Source organism: Orycteropus afer, unplaced genomic scaffold, assembly GCF_000298275.1.
Source record: "Orycteropus afer afer isolate SDZICR_OR568_19922 unplaced genomic scaffold, OryAfe1.0 scaffold00227, whole genome shotgun sequence".
Classification (NCBI taxonomy): Eukaryota; Metazoa; Chordata; class Mammalia; order Tubulidentata; family Orycteropodidae; genus Orycteropus; species Orycteropus afer.
Window position 1 is genome coordinate 4,490,273 of NW_006921814.1, and position 20,688 is coordinate 4,510,960.

Sequence of the window (20,688 nt, forward strand, 5' to 3'; positions counted from 1 at the left end):
TTCCCGAGCACTTGATTGTACTCATGAGGAATCTGTACCTTGACCAGGAGGCTGTCGTTCGAACAGAACAAGGGGACACTACATGGTTTAAAATCAAAAAGGGAGTGCATCAGGGTTGTATCCTTTCTCCACACTTTGGCGCGGCTACTTGACTTGTGCTAAGGTACCAGCAGTTTTACTCAGTTACTATTGCACCATAAGTGCACATGTCAATGCAATAAAAAAGCCAAATAACAGTGTAGTATTATGAAAATAGTCTCAATCTTGTAGATCCTCCATAAAGGTCTCAGGATTCTTGGACCACACTTCAAGAACTGCTGGTCCAAGGAGAAGATAATGGATACTACTCAAATTGTAAAGTAGCATGTGTGTAATCTCACTTGTAATGATTTTTCTAATCATAGCCTCACTGCTTTTATCTCTGCTGCCACTGAAACTTAGCAAGTGAAAGACTAGACCGCCCCACACAACTGACTGGACTACTGCATCCAGCTACCGGATTACATCCATGACTCCAAGCAACACAAGGTAAAGAGCACATTTCTGAAGTGTTGGGGTTTCTATGCATTACTCTTTTAGTAAAGACTAAAATTTTGATAATGTGAGAAAAAGTTGTCATCGAGTCAACTATGACCCTATGTGCTGAGAAGAACTGTGCTCACTGGGATTCCACTGGCTAGTTTGTCAGAAGTAGGTCACCAGCTCTTTCTCCCAAGGAGCCTCTAGATGGATTTGAACCTCCAACTTCCTGTTTAGCAGCCAAGAGTGTTAACCATTTTGCATCCCCCAGGGAGTCCTGATAATGTACAAGAAACCATTAGTACTAATTTTTCAATATCAGATACAGTCTAACTATAATATAATGGATAAGAGCATGGCCTTGAAGTTAGTCTGGGGTCAAAGTTTCCATTCTACCATTTACTGTGATCTGGAGCAATCAACCTTTCTGTGATTGAGTTTTCTCATACAAATTTTGTGTTATAATACTTTCCCCTCAGAATCACTTTAAGAATTAAATCCAGTAATATATATAGAATGTAGAGCTTAGCAAATAAGTTCTCAGCATATTATTAATATAATTTTGTTAACTTATAAACATTAATATAAAAGGCATGATTCACTGAAAGTTTCTTTTTATAAAGCCTAAATGAAAGCCAATGGCAAGGAGTTTATCTTCAATTAGAAACAGAGAAGGCAGACAGTGGGAAGAGCCCATAGAAATCAAGTAGCCCAAACCCTCATCTGACACGAGGTAGAGGTTCCTAAAACCATATTCTTTGTCAAGTTTCAATCCCAGCTCTACCAATAAGCCTCTGGACTCCCAGGCCCTTTACAAACAGCTCCCAATTTGTATTGTCCAGTTTAGGTGACTACAGTGAAAGTGTACTTTGGACATTATTTCAGTATTATCCATGCATTATCATGCCCTGCTTATCAAGAAGGTAAATTAGAGCTTCAACCTTGGCCTTCATTAGTCCTGGCTCCTGCTCAACAAAGGCAAAGTAATGCTGCAAGTGTCATTCAGAGCAAAGGACAGATATTTAAAGAAAAACAAGTCACTATGACCTTGTCCTCAAGCACTACTACATATTTCAAACAAAAGCTACACCCTAAAAACATTACTTCACTTCAAAAAAGGAAGCACTGTTTTGCAACTTGGTTGGAGAGAAATACACCCATGAAGTAAAGGTCAACAGTCTTTTGTTATAACTTGAAGATCATCTGAATTGGGCTCTACTGGCTGATTCTGCCAAGAGGAAGACAAAATGTTCTACTAAAGCAATGTTATTAAGTGTGCTTGTGGTTTGAGTTTGGATCCACAAATATAGGTGTATTTTTCTGTCTTCTAAGGTAGCAATTTCTGTGTTCATGCTGATACATATTTGGCTGGGCCTTGAGGGTGTCACCAAGTGACATAACCACCCTCTTCAAGAGCCTCTTCAGCCTGTGAATGAGAGGCTTGCCTTCACGTGGATATCTGTCATTCCATTTTCACCAAGTCTATCCCATTCCTTACTCTTCCTAATTTCTAATCATATGCCTAAGACACTTGACTGTTAACCAGAAGGCTAGTGGTTCAAACCCACCAGCCCCTCCTCGGAAGGAAGGTTGGACAACCTATTTCTGTAGTGATACCGCCTCAGAAACCCAAGGAGGGGTCGCTATGAGTCGGGTCCAACTGGACAGCACGTAACAACAACAGTTGTAGTGTTGGTGAAGAATATAGAATATACCATGGACTGCCAGGAGAACAAACATCTGTCTTGGAAGAAGTACAGTCAGAATGCTCCTTAGAAGCGAGGATGGTGAGACTTTGTCTCACCTAATTTGGACAAGTTACTAAGAGGGATCAGTCTCTGAAGAAGGACATCATGCTTGGTGAAGTAGAGAGTTAGTGATAAAGAGAAGACCCTCAATGAGATGGACTGACACAGTGGCTGCAAGAATGGGCTCAAACGTAGCAATGATTGTGAGGGTGGTGCAGGACTGTGCAGTGGTTCATTCTGTTGTACATAGTGTCACTATTAGAACCAACTCAAGGGCACCTAACAACAATTCAGTAAGAGTGGTGCTTTCTTCCACCATTTGTTTTCTTAGCTCTACAGTCTTCATCTTTGAACCTTTATCTCACCTTTCAGCCTTTGAACCTTCATTGAGTTCATATTATTTTGTATCCTACAGAGCCTTCCTGGAAAATGCTCTTCTGTCTTGTTTTTAGTTCCAGACTGTGTTCTTGATCTTTTGCAAACTTTTTCCTGCCTTCTTGCCTGCCTGCCTTTTGTATAGCTGTCACACCACTGATTTTTATCTTTCTCACTGTATAAAAGTGGATGATCAGAACCAGGCTTTATGTTTGCTCTGATATAGTGAGTGGATTCTCCTTAACACCTTTCCCACCCTCAGTTTGAGGACTGAGTGTTGGAATTTGTTGTACCTTTCTGTAGTCTGAAGGCACAGGAAGAAAGCAAGAGGACACACTTATTTGGTTGGGTGCAGCCTTTCTCGAATGTTAAATTTTATGAAGTGTTCTATTCCAGGCTTCACTTCACCAAGTAAAGGGTTTATCCTATTATTCGGGGAAATGGTTGAGGATCATTCTCCAAATACACCATGGAGCTTTGGAAAATGTCAACCCTGCCAGTTTTTCCTGCCTCTGGTAGCACAGTCCCTAAGGCATCTCACTGCTAACCAAGAGGCTGGTGGTTCACACTCACAAGCCACTCCATGGAAGGAAGACTGGGCAATTTATTTTAGTAAAGATTTACCACCTCAGAAACCCAGTGGGGGTCGCTGTGAGTCAGAATCAACTCAATGGCAGTGTGTTTAGTTTGACGACAGATAATAAGACTTTATATTGATTCCTACCTTGCCACCCCCTCAGCTTGCCCATTTTCTCTAAAGTCCTTGTTACTCCAACTATAGGGTATTAGAGAGTATGCTTAGGATTTGGTCAACTGACCGTCTCAGAAATGTTTCCAGTTGATAGTGGTAAGGACTTAGAATTTTGTGTATTATTCATGAACCTTAATTTTTCAAATTAAAAATGGAAGTGCTTCTTTCTTTCCTTGGCCAGTTATTACTAAAGAATTGTTTTTACTCCTTTTTTTTAATGTCATTGGTATTAGGGGAAGGTGATTACAGAAATTCCTTTATATACTTTTTTAAAACTTAAATTCTCTAAGATTATGAAATTAAGCATTTCCCACAATAATTAAAGCATTTGTATGAGTAACAATCCCCTCTCTGTTTGTCAAAGTCACTGTCAATCTGATGTGTATCCTCTACCTCGTCCACCATCCTCAGACAACAAACACATAGGGAAAACGTAGTGGTGGTTGTTTGAGTTTTGTGCTGTTGGGTTGAGTTTTTGTCTTATTAAATGTAGCTCATGCTACATACATTTTTCTGAAACATTTTTTCCTCAACAAATACATCAGGGACATCCTCCAGATCAAAAGCTCTAACTCATTCCTTTAAATAGTTGTATCATATTTCCTTCTGTGGATACACCACAATTAATTCAAACATTCTTCTGCTTAGGGACATTCAAATTTCCAGTTTCTTGCCATTATAAAGAATGTTACAATTAAGATGTTGTTCATACATCCTTCTGTACATGGTACTTTTATTTCAACAGGAAAGATTGCTCACAATTAAGATTGCTGGATCAAGGGGTATAATATTTTTAGTTATACAGGATGTTTCCTGATTAACTTCCAAAAAGACAGTTTACACATTGCACTAGGATGCTTATTTCCACACGTATTTGGCAACACTAATTGCTACTATTTTTTTTTTAACTTTCTTGACAACATAAGGGATTAATGTAATTTTTCTAGCCATTAGCTTTCTTTGTAGTATCTCCTGTGTAGTTGTTAATATAGGATCAATTTGAACAGTAATTTTAAAATTTAACATCAACTTTTCTCACTGAAATATAATATTATTATTATAAGATCCTTAGCTATGTGCATAAATATCATAAATTAAAAGATATACTATAACTCTTGACTCAATCACTAGTATAACATTGTCTTTAATAGATGTAAATATAAGTATAAACTATATAAAGTATAATCCTTCATTTAGCCAGTATTTACAGGTCATGACTATCTTCTTCAAAGAAACCAAACCCAGTATCATTTTGTAATATCAACAAATGTTACTAATTGTAACAGTTTGTTCATATTATAACTAAGTTTAATTTTCAGATATATTATCACATTTGTTTTATTTCATGACTTAGTGTTCCCACTACATGGTGTTCAAGACTCTACTTCTTACTGCCCACCCTCCCCAAGGACACAGTTACTTCACCTTGGAGTTTCCTCTCAGGCCTCTTCTTCATCTACATAGACCAAATTATGGCTAACTATGGCCCTGGAGCTAAATCCATGCCCTTCATTTTGCAAATGAAATTTCATTGCAGCTCAGCTACTGCCCATTACTTTATGTATTGTCTATGGCTGCTTTTGTACTACAAGGGTAAAGAAAGGTGAGTAGTTGTGACAGAGTACATGGCCTACAAATTCTAAAACATGACCTGGTTCTTCGTAGATAATGTTTGTGAATCCTGCTCTAGATGATCTCATGCATTCCCTGATCTTCTTTCCTGTTCCACCCAGTAAACAGAAACAAGCAAAAAAAAATTCCTTGAGCCCATTTCATTTTCCTACCTTCCTGGATCTGTGCCCTTACACTCTGCTCACTCCTCTTATTGTGGAAACAGTGGCTTTGTTAGCAAAATCTCCACTGACACGCTCTCTGCCACCTCTTCTCACATACTCTAGTTCATGCTCCAGCAATTCTCCCCTTTTCTTCCTGCATTGTCAGTTTCTTTTTCACTGGGTCATTCCAGTCAGTATACAAACACAGTCATTTCTCCCATCTTAAAAAAAATAATAATTTTTAAAAAACCCTCTGAGGACCAAACCTCCTTTTCCAGCTGTGACCCCATTGAGTTGTCTGTGATTCCTCTCTTCCTATACTCTAATAAGATTTTGACCCCACCACTCAAATGATCTTTTGCCAAGTTCACCAATGACTATACATGGCTAACTCCTATAGCCATTTTCTCAGTCTTCATCTTACTAAACTTTTCATAGATGATCATTCCTGCTGTCTTGAACCCCAGGACACCAGAGATCCATAGACAGCTGTCTGAGTTCTGACTTATGTATAACAAAATAAAATGTTGCCTTATCCTGCATCATCCTCAAAATTGCCAGCATGTTCAAGTCCATCACCGCAGCTATTGTACCAATCCATTTCACCAGGGTCTTCATCTCTCTTGCTGGTCCTCTACTTCACCAACTGCCTCCAGCAATTGATCCTGATAAAGTGCTGAAAGCAAGCAACTGGGGCAATGTTCTGTTGTGACCCATAGGGTTTTCACTGGCTAATTTTCAAACGCAGCTATACATGTGGACTTCACCAGATGGAGTACATAGGAACCAGACTAACTACATCTGTTACAAGAGGTGATGGAGAAGCTCAATTTCTTCAGCCAAAACAAGGCCAGGAGCTGACTGTGGAACAGACCATCAACTGCTCATATGCAAGTTCAAGCTGAAATTGAAGACATTTAAAACAAGTCCATGAGAGCCAAAATATGACCTTAATTATATCCCTCCTGAATTTAGACACCATCTAAAGAACAAATTTGATGCATTGAACATCAATGACCGAAAACCAGAAGAATTGTGGGATGACATCAAGAATATCATCCATGAAGAAAGCAAAAAGTTCATGAAAGAGACTGGAAAGGAAGAAAAGACCAAAATGGATGCCAGAAGAGACTCTGAAACTTGCCGTTGAATGGAGAGTAGCGAAAGCAAATGGAAGAAATGACAAGATAAAAGAGCTGAACAGAAGATTTCAAAGAGCAGCTTGAGAAGACAATTATTGTAATGAAATGCCAAAGACCTGGAGTTAGAAAACCAAAAGGGAAGAAGACACTTGGCATTTCTCAGGCTGAATGAACTGAAGAAAACATTTAAGCCTGGGGTGCAATATTGAAAGATTCTATGGACAAAATATTGAATGATGCAGAAAACATCAGAAGAAGATGGTAGGAATAAACAGCGTCACTGTACCAAAAAGAATTGGTCGATGTTCATCCATTTCAGGAGGTGGCATATGATCAAGAACCAATGGTATTGAAGAAAGAAGTCAAAGCTGCACTGAAAAAAATTGATGAAAAACAAGGCTCCAGAAATTGACAGAATACCCATTGAGATATTTCAACAAATGGACACCACGCTGAAGGCAGTCATTGGTTTATGCCAAGAAATTTGGAAGACAACTACCTGGCCAATTGATTGGAAGATACCAAGATTTGCACCCATTCCAAAGAGACGTGATGCCACAGAATGTGAACATTATCTAACAATATCATTAATATCACATACAAGTAAAATCTTACTGAAGGTAATTCAAAAATGATTGCACAGCATATTGACAGAGAACTTCCAGAAATGCAAGCTGGATTCAGAAGAGGATGTGGAATGAGGGATATCATTGCTGATGTCAGATGGATCTTGGCTGTGAGCAAAGAATACCAGAAAGATGTTTACCTGTGTTTTTTTGACTATGGAAATGCATTCAATTGTGTGGATCATAACAAATAATAGGTAACATAGAGAAAAATGGGAATTCCTGAACACTTAATTGTGCTCATGAGGAATCTGTACATAGACCAAGAGGCTGTCATTCAAACAGAACACGGGAACACTGCATGGTTTAGAATCAGGAAGGGAGTGTGTCAGGGTTGTATCCTCTTACCATACTTATTCTATCTGTATGCTGAGCAAATAATCCAAGAAGCTGGACCATATGAAGAAGAACGTGGCATCAGGATTGAAGAAAGGCTCATTAACCACCTACAATACACAGATGGCACAACTTTGCTTGCTGAAAGTGAGGATGACTTGAAGCACTTACTGATGAAGATTAAAGACTACAGTCTGCAGTATGGATTACACCTAAATATAAAGAAAACAAAAATCTTCACAACTGGGCCAATAAGCAGCATCATGATAAATGGAGAAAAGATTGAAGTTGAAAAAGACTTCCTATTACTTGGTTCTATAATCAACACCAATGGAAACAGCAGTCAAGACATCAGATAACATATTGCAGTAGGCAACTCTGCTGCAAAAGACCTCTTTAAAGTGCTGGAGAGCAAAGATATCTCCTTGAAGACTAAGGTAGTGCCTATCCCAAGCCATGGTATTTTCAATTGCCTCATATGCCTGTGAGAGGTTGGCAATGAGTAAGGAAGACTGAAGAAGAATTGATGCTTTTGAGTTGTGGTGTTGGAGAAGAATGCTGAAAGTACTGTGGACCGCTAAAAGAACTAACAAATCTGTCCTGGAAGAAGTACAGCCAGAATGCTCCTTTGGAAGTGAGAATGGCCAGACTTTGTCTCACCTACTTTGGTCATGTTATCAGCAGGGACTATTCTCTGGAGAAGGATGTTGTTTTGGTTACCTGGTGCTACTCTGACAAGAATATACCACAAATGGGATGCTTTTTAACAAACAGGAGTTAATTCTTACAATTTATGGAGGCTAGATGTCCAAGTTCCAAGTGTCAAGCTCTAGGGTCTGTGTGAAGGCCATTTGACCTTGGGCTTCAGCTCTGCCTCTTGCTCCTGACACAGTGAAGATAGAGGCATCTCTTCATTCAGCTACTGGCTGCTGAGGCTGACATGCCCAAAGTTGACAAACAAAATGGCACAGTCCCAATGCTACCAAAAGCACAGCTGGCCATTGATTCAAGTCCACTGAAAGTCTCAAGATTGGCAGAGCATGGCAGACTGCTGGCTACATGTAGGGTTCAAGTGTACTATAAGCTAGAGACCATTCTCAAAGCTGCTTCTTATATATGGGAAGCAGACCATATCCCTAAGGCAGCTATTCAGCTGCTTGTGGTAGATACGATCATGGATCTGACCTGCCAGTATCATCATGGGGTATAACTACAACCAGCTGCCCAGCCACTCAACCAGCCCCAGCCAAGTTGATACACAACCTTAACTACCACAGATGTCATGCTTGGTAAAGTGGAGGGTCAACGAAAGATGGGAAGGCCCTCAACAGGATGGACTGACACAGTGGCTGCAATGATGGGCTCAGGTATAGTAGGGATCGTGAGGTTGGCACAGGATAGGGCAGTGTTTCATTCTGTTGGACATGGGATCATTATGAGTCAGAGATGACTCAACGACACCTAAGAACAATAACAACAACAATTTTCAGAAGTAGATCACCAGGCCATCCTTCCTAGTGTGTCTTAGTCTGGAAGCTCTGCTGAAAATAGTTCAACAAGGGTGACCCTGCTGGTATTTAAAATTACCGAAGGCACAGCTTCCAGCATCACAGCAACATGCAAGCCACCACAGGACAAACTGACAGGTGGTGGCAGGACCCCATACTCTCCTACCATAGCTCTCATTTATTTGGCTGCTAATTCTAAGTGTCTTGGGCCTCAATCCTAGACTTCTTCCTTTCTTTGTACTAACCCCTGCATAGGCAGCTTTCCCCAACTCATTTAGCAGCAACTGCATCTTTCTGGTTACTCGAGTTGGACAACCCGATTTTATCCTTGGATCAGATTTCTCTTCTTCACAGACTTCATACTCAATATTACAGCAAATCCTATTAGTTCTACCTACACAATATACCCAACAGCACAACCTCCATAGCTACCATCCTATTACACACCACCAATTTCTCACTTATTACAAGAGCTTCCTAAATGGTCTCCCTGCTTCTGCCCTTGTCTCCCTCAGGTGACTGTCAGCACAGCAGCAACAATGACCCTGTTAAGATGCCAGGTCCTATCACTCCCCACTTAAAACCCTCCAGAGCATCTTACTTCTTTCCTGCTCATACACTCAGCTCCTCACACATGCCTGTTTATGTGGCCTCTGCCTGGAAATACCATAAACTTCATCAGTTAAAGTGTAGAATTCTATGGTTATTAGGGGATTTACATCACGACAATCTAACTTTAGAACATTTTTTATCATCCCAAAGAGAAACCGTGTACCCATTAGCTGTCACCACTCCCCATTCTCCTCTCTGGCAGCCATTAATCTATTTTCTGTTTCTATAGAGTTGCCTGTTCTCAACATTTCTTATAGATGGAATGATACAATATGTGGTCTTTTAATAGGCATTTTTCAGTTAGTATGTTTTTGAAGTTCATCCATGTTGTAGCATGGTGGTCCTTCATTCCCTTTTTTGCTGAGTAGTAGTCCACCATATGGATAGAAAACATTTTATCCATTCATCACTTGATGGACATTTAGATTGTTTCCACTTTTTTACTATTGTGAAGAGTGCTACTATGAATATTTCTGTATGAGCCATTGTGTGGGTGTATATTGTCATTTCTTCTAGGTATATACCTAGGAGTTGAACTACTGAGTTATATGGTAACTCTGGAGCACTGGCAGTGCAACCATTAAGTGCTCAGCTGCTAACAGAAAATTCCTCCCAGTGGGTCTGTGGGAGAAGGACCTGGCAATCTCCTTCTGTAAAGATTGCAACCTAGAAAACCTTATGGGGCAGAGCTACTCTCTCATGTGGGGTTGCTATTCTTCAAAAACCAACTCAATAGCACCTAACAACAACATGGTAACTGTCTTAGTTCTCTAGTGCTGCTATAACAAATGGCTTTAGCTACATGTCTAGATTCAGAGTGCCAGCTCTAAGGGCTGGGTGAAGGCCCCTCGACCTTGGGATTCAGCTCTGCCTCTTGTTCCAGGCCCAGTTGAGCTGAAGGCTTCTTGAAACTCATGTAGCTGCTGGCGGCTGAGGCTGATGAACCCAAGAACAGCAAGTAAAATGGTATAATCTCAAGATTAGCAGGCAATACAGCAGGCCACTGGTTCAAGTCCAGGAACTAGAGATCAAGACTCAGCCAAATGCAGGATCAAAATGTGCTAAAATGCCAGAGACCTTTCTCAAAGTTTCTCTTTATATACTGGCAGAAGGCCACACCCTGAAGACGACTATTTAGCTGCTCAAAGCAGATTGTACCATGAAGGTGATTAAAATCTTATTATGGAAAATAACTACATCCAGCTGTCCAGCCACTCAAAACCAGGACCAGCCAAGTTGACACATAACCTTAATTCCCACATTCCACCCCTTGTCACCTTGGCACCCATACAGATCTCCTTCATTGAGTGGCCCACCTCTCCATCTCAGTGGCAACCTTACTCCCTTGGCCTGGTAGGCCCCAGTCTTTTGCCCATTGGGCATGGCAGTCTTGCCCCCTCACTTTTGGACAACGAATATGGTCCCATCCCACTGGCCCTCATGTATGGCAGCCCCAAACTCCAAAATGGAGTTAGTGAAGATCTGACTCATTGAAACCTGGGAGGCTGTGGTGGTTCCACCCCCAGAGGCCATGGTCCTACCCTCTCACACTGAGGTAGCTCTGCTTCCCATTTATCTAGTCTTTCTACTTCTGCCAATTAAATGCCTGAAGGCAACCCACTCCACCAAGAAGCTTCCTGCCCAAAGGCACTCAGCTGTCTCCTTCCATGGGCCGGCAAGCCTGACTCTCTGTCTCATGCAGGTCTCCTCTACCAATTAGTGCCCAAAGGTTGACACATAACCTGAACTACCACAGTAACTCTACATTTAAATTTAATATTTTGAGGTACTGCCAGGGTAGTTGCATCATTTTACATTCTCTCTGGCAATGTATCCATTGGTTTTTATCCTCAGGGAACAGCACCAACTCTCACTTCCTTTCTGTCTGCCCTCTAAATCCCCACTGAAATGTAAGTAGTCTCTTTATTTGGGGGCAGACAACTTTCCATATACTTTAAAGAAGGTATCAGGTAAGAAACAGATGACAGGGTCTGAGTATAGTAACAACTTCAGAACATGCCAGGGTTTCTGATCTTGCTTGGACTTTTCCTATGACATTCTCCTTCTCACTCCCTTCCCAGCTTCCACTCAGGTCAATGGTCTTTCCTGTGTAGGCCACAATCACAGAACCTTCTACAATGTCTCTCCAGCTAACCTAGAAATTCTATTAAGATCAGGGGGGTATATTTAATTATTTTATATCCTAAAATGATGTCTCACTCAAAGGAGGTTCTAGATCCATGTTTAGCAGAGCTTCCACACTAAGACAGACTAGGAATAAAAAGGTCTGGTGGTGTGCTTCTGAAAATTATCCAATGAAAACCTTATGAATCACAACAGTGTCTGACTCACTTGCTTTGGATATATTATTAGGAAGGCTCAATTACCAGAGGATGTCCGGTTTGGGGAAGTAGAGGACAAGGGAGAACCTTGGTAAGACAGATTGGCTCAAATATGCCGGTGATCATGATGATGACACAGGACTCGGCAACATTTTGTTCTGTTGTACTTGAGGTCACCATGAGTTGGAGTCAACTTGACAGGAGCTATCTATCTAATCAAGGCACTTCCATATGAGTTTCTAGTTAAATCTTAAAACAACTCTATTAGATGTTGTTGTTGTTGTTGTTATGTGCCATCGAGTCGGCCCCGACTCCCTCAACTCATAGCGACCCCTCCTTGGGTTTCTGAGGTGGTATCACTACAGAAGTAGGATAGCCCAGCCTTCCTTCCGAGGAGTGGCTGGTGGGTTTGAACCGCCAGCCTTCTGGTTAGCAGTCAAGTGCCTTAGGCACTACGCTACCAGAGAATTAATATGCATAATGAAAACTGGGGCTAGGAGTTGGTGGCAGGTAGAAGAGGCTGTCCAAGGGAGACAAATGGGATATAAGCAGTTGTGCCTTCAGATTCCAAGCTCATTCATTTGTTCAGAAACTTAAGCACCTAGAGAGTGCATGCAGGCTTTGGGCTAGGCAGGAATGCAATGGACCCTGTTTGGCCTCTCTGTAGCACAGAACTCTTGTGTGAGCAGACATTAATCACAGAATCAAGACAAATAAAATCTAATTAAAAACTGTCAAGTCCTTAGAAGTTCAGTACTCTATTAAGCAAGTGGACATTGCCTTTCAACAAATATAGATAGATGTTCAGTCATCACCAGAACTGATTTATCTGCAGTCCTGAAGATGTCACTACATGTTGATGGTGGAAAATGCATGGCATAGTACTTGTATGCCCTTCTTCATTGTTCACATACTAGCTGAATGAATGTTTCCACTCCAATGAGAAAATGGCACAAGAAAGTCAAAGTATGATTTGTTTTTTATTTTCCTGTCTCAGCTTCAGATTCAGAGAACTGATTGACACAAATCATAAACTATCACCCAAATATGGTACATATATGCTGTTTCTACCTTTTCCTTTTTTTAGTGAACAAGGTGATAGTGTCTTTGTTCAAACCAAAGTGCTATAAATTAACAAAAGGGGTGTGTGTACATGTGTCTTGTTATTCTCAGTATCGTATTTTATACAAATAACACTTGCCTTCTAGAGTTATTTGCCAACTGTTCCATTCCCTAGGAGGTGTTTTTGTAAATTGCACTATGCTAATTTTTTTTTTGTTTTTTACAGCAACATGTGAAAAGAAAAAATTGGCATAGTGGGGCTTACAAAAATAACTGGTGGGGAGGGGAAGCAATTGGCAAACAAACTTTAAATGTATATACACCAGCACAGGCAAAAGCATGGAGGAAACCTTTGTATCCCACAGATTAAAAAGTCAGGCAGTAAGTACCGTTACAGTACCTCCCAAAACAGCAAGTTTAGAAAAATTCACCAGTACTATGAAGGAAGTTCCTACCTTTGGATTTATCGTCACCATAACCCTACACTGGAAGGAAGTTAAGCCCTCTTCACAGTGCAAATATAAAAATCTTGAAAATCAGGGTTTTATGGCAATCTTTTGCTAAAATATATTCTATTGTAATATACATGCTATAAAAGTACACTAAAAAGGTCAATCTTTAAAGTTCTGTTAAAATTAAGAATTTACTTCTTTACATATAGAATAATGTACACCCGACTCTAAAAGCATATGTGAGGAAAGCTAGTACTTTGACCCCAAATATTTCCAGCTTCATATTTTGTTTATAGTAATATTAATTTTACAATGCCATGAATTCAGTAAAGCTCTCATAATTCTAGATGACAGTCTCACCAATTACTTTAAAGAAAAATGCAGAGTTAATGGTGTATCTCCATGGAGTTGTTACTTGTGCAAACCGCTAAGTTTTCAATTTCTTTTTTAAACTTTGGTATCCTGAATTCTTTAATCATCGACACTTGGAGCTGTTAATGGGGCAAACAAAAATGAGAGAAGTTGAAAATTAACTTGTTAGGTGGCCTGGTTTTAAAGGTGATCTTTCCCTCCTGTAATAACATTTCCAATGCCAATTCTCGATTTTTATGGAATAGTGTGAAATAACGCTGACTGAACACATTCAGTGGCGATGAAGCAAGTGAATGCATGCCAGACCAAGAAATTAGACTCCTGGTACTAAATTTAACTACATCTACTGTAACCATGTAGTACATGATGGGGCCACTAATCGTAGATTTTATCCAGGGAACCCAGTCTCATCTATAATCTTTTGTTTTTAAACTCTTTAAAATACAAGTCTTTGTTTTATGCATAGCGTTAGAACAAAAATATAAAATAACTGACATTTATGATGTAAACAAAAATATTTACTCTTTTCATTAGCAAAACATTCTTAAAATATATCAATTTCTTGCCAGGAGTAATAGACAGTTTTTGAAGGTTTAGGGCCAATTGTTCAACATAATAGCAATGGTTGTAGAGAGCACACAGCAACGGTAGCTTATTTACATTCATTTGTAAGAAATTTAATCTCATCTGGTTGAAAAGTCCCATCCACCAAGGGGAAGATTTGGCATTCATGTGCTTTTTGTTCTTGGTGGAAATCACGTAAGCTTAATTTCCATTTTTTCAAAGAAAAAATAATCAGTGATGTCCTTGGTTTTCATGACATGATGGGTAAGAGCAATGGGACAAATATTAGCTGCAACCAAGCAGCTATTCTAGTTTGAGTCTCCAGGTACATCCTCCTTTTTCCAAGGTGAGTCTCCAGTGGGAGGGACAAGGGGTTCTCAGGGGAAGACCCCAGATGCAGGAGCACAGAGCACCAACTCCCACTTCCTCTCTGTGCCCCTTCCAAATCCTCATTAAAACATAATCTCTTTCATTTGGGCCAGGCCACTTTCCAACTTACTTTCAAAAAGTTAGCAGGTAAGAAAACATAGATATGTCAGGGATTGAGTCTAGTACCAACTTCAGAACACGCCAGGGTTTCTGATCTTGCTTGGGCTCTGCGTGCCTGCATCCTGGGATGCACCACTCTTGCTCCGTCTGGCACCTCCTTCTCTACTCAGCCACCATGCCCTACTCACTGTCCCACATAATGATCTTGATTGGTGCCTGTGGCTACAGAATATGTGGAAACCAGTTCAGAAGGAAACAAGGAAAAGCTGAGGACTTCACCGACAGGTGGGCCCTGCCCCATGTCACTGTCTCATGCTGCCTCCTGAGCTACTGTCATCTGTCGAGATCAGCAAGGAGGATCCATACATTATATTCTTCATAGCAGAACTCTCCCATTTCTCTTGGAAAGCTTTTGTCAGATTATGTTTTTTCCAAGTAATTTTAACAGAAGCCTTGATACCTCCTCTTTCTAGCAAGCCAATAGTGGTAGAAATTTTAGCCCTCCCCCCGCCCCCGACTTTCAAACCTGTCAAAAAAGTTGAATAGTTTTCCCAAAAAAACTAATTACTATTTTGAAAAGAGGGCATTTTCTTTTTTTTTTTTTTTCTTTGTTGATGCAATTCAGCCCTTCAGGAAATACTTCAGATTAAAAGTGGAGGAAGAACAAGTACAGCTAACTTCCTATTGTGCCGTCTATAAAACATTCTGCTAAAATTAAGAGCAGCTCCAAGTGTAGAAGTAAATATTGCGCAAAGGGCACACTGCCAGGTACAATCTTATGACATTCTCCATTTATGAATTTTATAGTGTTTGAGTCTTTAAAATACAAGTCATTTAAATCATGAAATCTAGCAAGGGGAAGGAAGTTAACACCAGAAAATACAGCTTAGAAAACGTACAGGGTATTTTGCCAGCAATTTGCTACTTATGTCATAACTTGGATCAAGTAAGTGTTTGCTAAATATTCACAGTAATTTCAGAGAAGAAACATTTGTGTCTGCTAAACTTCAATCTATTGCATTTACAACCATTTCTCTGTATGATTATAAAATGTCATCTCTCAGTGCTTTTCTGTAGAATTCCTTATTGACAGTCCTTCCCTCTCTGGATCCAGTTATACCTTCAAGGTAGGCTGTAGGATTCCTTTCTCGATGAGATGAGTCTTCAGGGTTTTATATATATTTAACTGCTGCTCAGGTTGAAGCACTAACAACTGCTGTAGCACTTTGCTGGGATTTGGGCCCCTGATAACAAAGCAAAAACACCATGTTACTTTAGGAGGGGTACTGAAAGCTGGTACTCTCAACTTAAAATAAGCAACGCCTTTATGTGCAGAGCAGCAATCTGTAATCTTTACAGAATTGAAACAGTTGCCTCTTGATAACACACACATTACTAACTAATGTTAATGTTAAGAGAAAAAACCCAAAACTGTTCTGCTTTGAGAGAATTATCATCTAGATGTGCAGAGAATGCACCAGCACAAACACAGGAAAAACACAAGGCAATCGCGGGGTGTAGACTTAAGTTCTGCATTAATTCTTAAAAGCGCAGGTCGACTTAGAGGTGGAGATAGACAACCCATCCTGAGATTAGACAAGACACAAAAATGGTTCTGTGAGGAAAGGAGCAGTTTCTGGTGGAGGTAGGACCGACCAAATAAAAGGCATGAGAATAGAGTTTTTACTTTTAGCTTCAGGAAACTTAAGACAATAAAAGATCCTTTGTTGGAGAAATACCTCCAGAGAACGATGAAGGTTCATGAGACAGAACACAGAAATCCTGAGCCTCGCACTGAAGCTTATTGCCAGGGATATATAATAACTGCCATGGGCTTTGTTCCAAGAACTCTTACGTAAACACCTAATACAGGAAACAAGGTAAAAGCAGATCCGCTTCCATGACAGTGCAAGGGCAGAGGAAATGAGCCCAGATGGAATCGAGGTAACTGCTGGCAGTGATACAATGCACTTTTCTCTACATTCCAACATGTCTCCAGAGCGAGCACATGTGGCTACCATTTGGGTAACCTCTTCTAAAATCCCCACTCCTACCCTCTCTCCCCTTCTTCCAGTAGTGCACCCTAGAATGGAAGAGTTTCCCAACAGGGCTCCCACCCTCATCCCTGTCCCTTCCATGATGCTATTATAGTCATAGGATTTAATTTCTCCCCTCCTGACAACCCATTTACAAATAGGGGATTGTGTGCTCTAGTGGTATAGTAGTTAAGGCGTTTGGCTGCTAACCAAAAGGTTGGTGGTCCAAGCCTACCAGCTTCTCCACAAAAGAAAGATGAGGTGGTCTGCTTCTGTAAAGATTTATACAGCCTTGGAAACCCAATGGGGGTCACTGTGAGTTGGAATGGACTTAATGGCAGTGAGTTTGGTTCAGTTTGTGTTTCTACTTACACTTTTAACAACACTATTTTGTCAAACTCAGAAGGAACCTAATTCAAATCTTAATGTATATTTATGGTTCTCAGCCCTTTCTACAACCCACCTGAACAGGAAAATCACAGTATGTTTACTTTTTGAGGGCAGCAGTCAGTCAAATCCAATAGGAAAAAGCAAGACATGAGTAGTACATGGAGAATGGCACAGAACTCTGAGAAAGGCATTTACATAGGTGATCAAATTCATGATTTATGATGAAGACTGCTCAAGTGAATTATAGGAAGCAGAAAACCCAGCAACAAAGTAATGTCTGCTCCATACTGACATCATTATGAGGATGAGTAGGACAACTATTTACTCTGGAAAACTTTGATTAAAATACTTGCACAACAGCCCAGATTAGTGGTCCCAAGGGGCACTTCCATGCACATGGCTCAACTGAGTTGCCAAAAAACTACAACCATATGCCTCTACCAATCAAAGTCAGGACACGGCTCGTATTACGTTTCTTTAAAAGATTCAGCAACTTCACAGTATAAACCCAGAGTAGGAACCCACAGAGAAAAGGAAGGCTATTCTAGCAAGTTCAGCTAAATGCAAAATTATGTCAGCAGGTGCTCCCAGCTAGTTGCATCCTGGCACCATCACTGTATTTCTAATAGTCTAAATATTTGCTTCCAAATAATGGAGAACAAGGCTCAGCAGGGCTTCTCTTCACTGAGAAGAGCAGATTTTTAAAAGTATGAGTTAATACCTTGAAAAGCCAGTATCCTCTAAAAATAAAAAGTTCTAAAGATTTATTCACTAATTAGCAATACCACATATATCAGTAAACAAATTATATGAAAATGGTTTAAATACTAATTTAGAAGATAAAAATTGTCTAGTAGATTAAAAACAGAAACAAACCAAAAAATCCAACTCTACACTTCTTAGAAAAGAGAAATGCAGTTTAAATGTAAAGTTAGAGGAATTCTCAAAATAAAAGGACAAACAAATATGACACAAACACTAATCCAAAAGAAAGCTGATACAGCTATTCTGACATCCAACAAGGTAGGCATTATGGCAAAATCATCAATTCAATAACAAAAGCATTGATTCAACAGATAAGGCAATCTAAATTTGTATATACAGTCATCCTTCTGTACCCTGGGGGACTGGCTTCAGGAACCGCTCCCCCTATCTCCAGTCTAAAATCCACAGATGCTCAAGTCCCTTATATAAATGGCATAGTGTTTGCATATAATTTGCATATAACTTGCATATAACATCTTCCTGTATACTTTAAATCATCTCTGTTGTTGTTGTTGTCATCTCTAGATAACTTAAAATGCCTAATACAATGTAAATGGCACTTTATGTTCCCTCCTAACCTCTGAGGGATTGCTTTGAAAAGTTAACTGCCTTTCGGCAGCCATTTCATACCAAAATATTTTCAATCTGTGGTTGTCTGAATCCGTGGATGCAGAACCCATGGATACAGAGGGACAACTGTACCCGTTTGTATAAATCTGCAAACATCCATTGTCTATAATGTTCCAGTACTGTGGATACCAAATGAGCAAGATTATCAAGGCCCCTCCTCTGAGTTTGCCATCTGTTGGACAATAGGATAACATATGAAGAAGCACAGTTTATTTTTGTTGTTAAACTTTAATGTTTTGGATGTTCCCTAAAATCTTCAGTTTGGTATATGAAGCGTAGCCACTTTATTTTTCCTGGTCACAAACAGGATCTCTAAATGTCAGAAAATTTATTGGTGCCTGAGTTATTAAAAAAAAAAAAAAATGGGTTTCCTTCGTAGAGTTTTTAGAGTGAAACACGTATTTATGGATCTATATATACACATTTGAACTGTGTATCCACAGCAGTGAGAATTTTTGTATTCACTTTTAGTTTCTGTGGGCAGTCTTGCTAAGTGTTTATCAGTTTCATCAAATCTTTTCAAAGAATAAACTTGTAGCTTTGTTAATTTTCTCTATGGTAGTGGGAGGAAAAACATGGAACAAAATTAAAAAATACAGTAACAACCAGAATTACTGGTTGAATGGAGTCTGGTGGGACCCCCAAGACTATGGCCCTGGTATACACTTCGGGCCTGGGATAGGACTCATTCCCAAGGACTGGCTCTCAGCCCAACAGTAGAAAGCCTTACATGCAGAACACCTAACCCAGGGTGATGCACCCACCTACTATTTGGAGATATACCCTTTGAGCAATCGATCATGGGGCACCAGAGGGGTATCATTTACATGGAGGGAAAGCTAGACAGACAGGAGTGAACAGTTAAGAAGGACATGGGGGGGGGGGTCACATGAAAGGGGTTAGGGTTGGGGATGGTAATTGGGGAGTGAAACCAAATGTACATGAACTGTTGAATGAAAAACAAATTCTGCTCTGTAAATTTGTACCCAAACACAATAATAAAAAAACTTAAAAAATTCTCTATTGTATATTTGTTTTATATTTCATTGATCTCTAGCCTCATCTTTCCTTTCCTCGTCTTTCTTTAGGTTTAATTTGTTGTTCTTTTTCTAGTTTCTTGAGGTAGAAGCTTAGACCACTGATTTTTTTCATCCTGCTTAAATAGCCATTAAAACTATAAATTTCCTCTTTACTGCTTTAGCGTCATATAAATTATGATATTTGTATTTTCATTATTCTGTTACAAATAGTTTCTGATTTCCATGATTACACCTTCTTTGACACATGGGTTACATGGAAATGTATTCATTAGTTTCCAAATGGTTGCACATATTCTCATTCCCTTTCCTTAATTGATTTTTTTCTTTAGTTACCCTGTGGTCAGAAACACTCTATTATGATTTTAATATTTACTAATATTTTTTGGAAAAGAGCTCTGGTGGCACAGCGCCTAAGGAATTTGATTGTTAACCAGAAGGTTGGCAGCTCAAACCCACAGACCACTCTGTGGAAGGGAGATGGGGCAATCTACTTCTGTAAAGATCTACCACCTTGGAAACCCAGTGGGAGTCAGAATTGACTCGATGGTAGTGGGTTTGGGTAAAACAGTGAGATTTGCCATTATGGCCCTGCATAATATCTATTTGGTACATGTTCCACATGTACATGAGATGAGTGTGCATTTTATACTTTTTCTAGATGTTGTATATGTCAATTAGGTAATGTTTAAATCTTCTACATGGATTTTTTTTTTTTTTTTTGGTCTACCTAATTTATCAGTTACAAAGTGAGCACTGTTATAAGATTGTAAATTTTTTATTCTATTTTTAATTCTGTCCATTTTTGCTCTCTATATTTGAGGTTATACCCATAGTGCTAAAACATTATAGACAATGAATATTTGTTTAATGAAAAAGAAAGAAGAAGAAGAAAGCACTGTACATAAAACAGCAGCCACTCTCATTCTCTCCCTGGCCTGCTTTCTTTTTCTCCACCTTACTTACAACCCACCATGTAACAAGCGATACTTACTTGTTCATTCTGTGCCTAGGACATTCCCCAACACACAACAAGAACTCACGATAAATTATTACAGCCTTCTTTTTTATTTGTACTACTCACTATCATTCCAATGCCCAAAGTTGAGAAATTAAATTTCCAAATTCCATACATCTACCTTGTTGTTGTGTGCCGA

General features: G+C 39.6%; 1 protein-coding gene across 1 annotated transcript in view; it reads right to left on the reverse strand.

Moving 5' to 3' along the window:
* Positions 1 to 15,787: 15,787 nt before the first annotated feature.
* CDS1 (CDP-diacylglycerol synthase 1) overlaps positions 15,788 to 20,688 on the reverse strand; it is a 125,184-nt gene continuing 120,283 nt past the window's right edge. The window contains exon 13 of the mRNA XM_007948832.2: positions 15,788 to 15,917. Within this exon, the coding sequence (XP_007947023.1) occupies positions 15,788 to 15,917 (130 nt within the window). The remainder of the gene's footprint in view (positions 15,918 to 20,688) is intronic.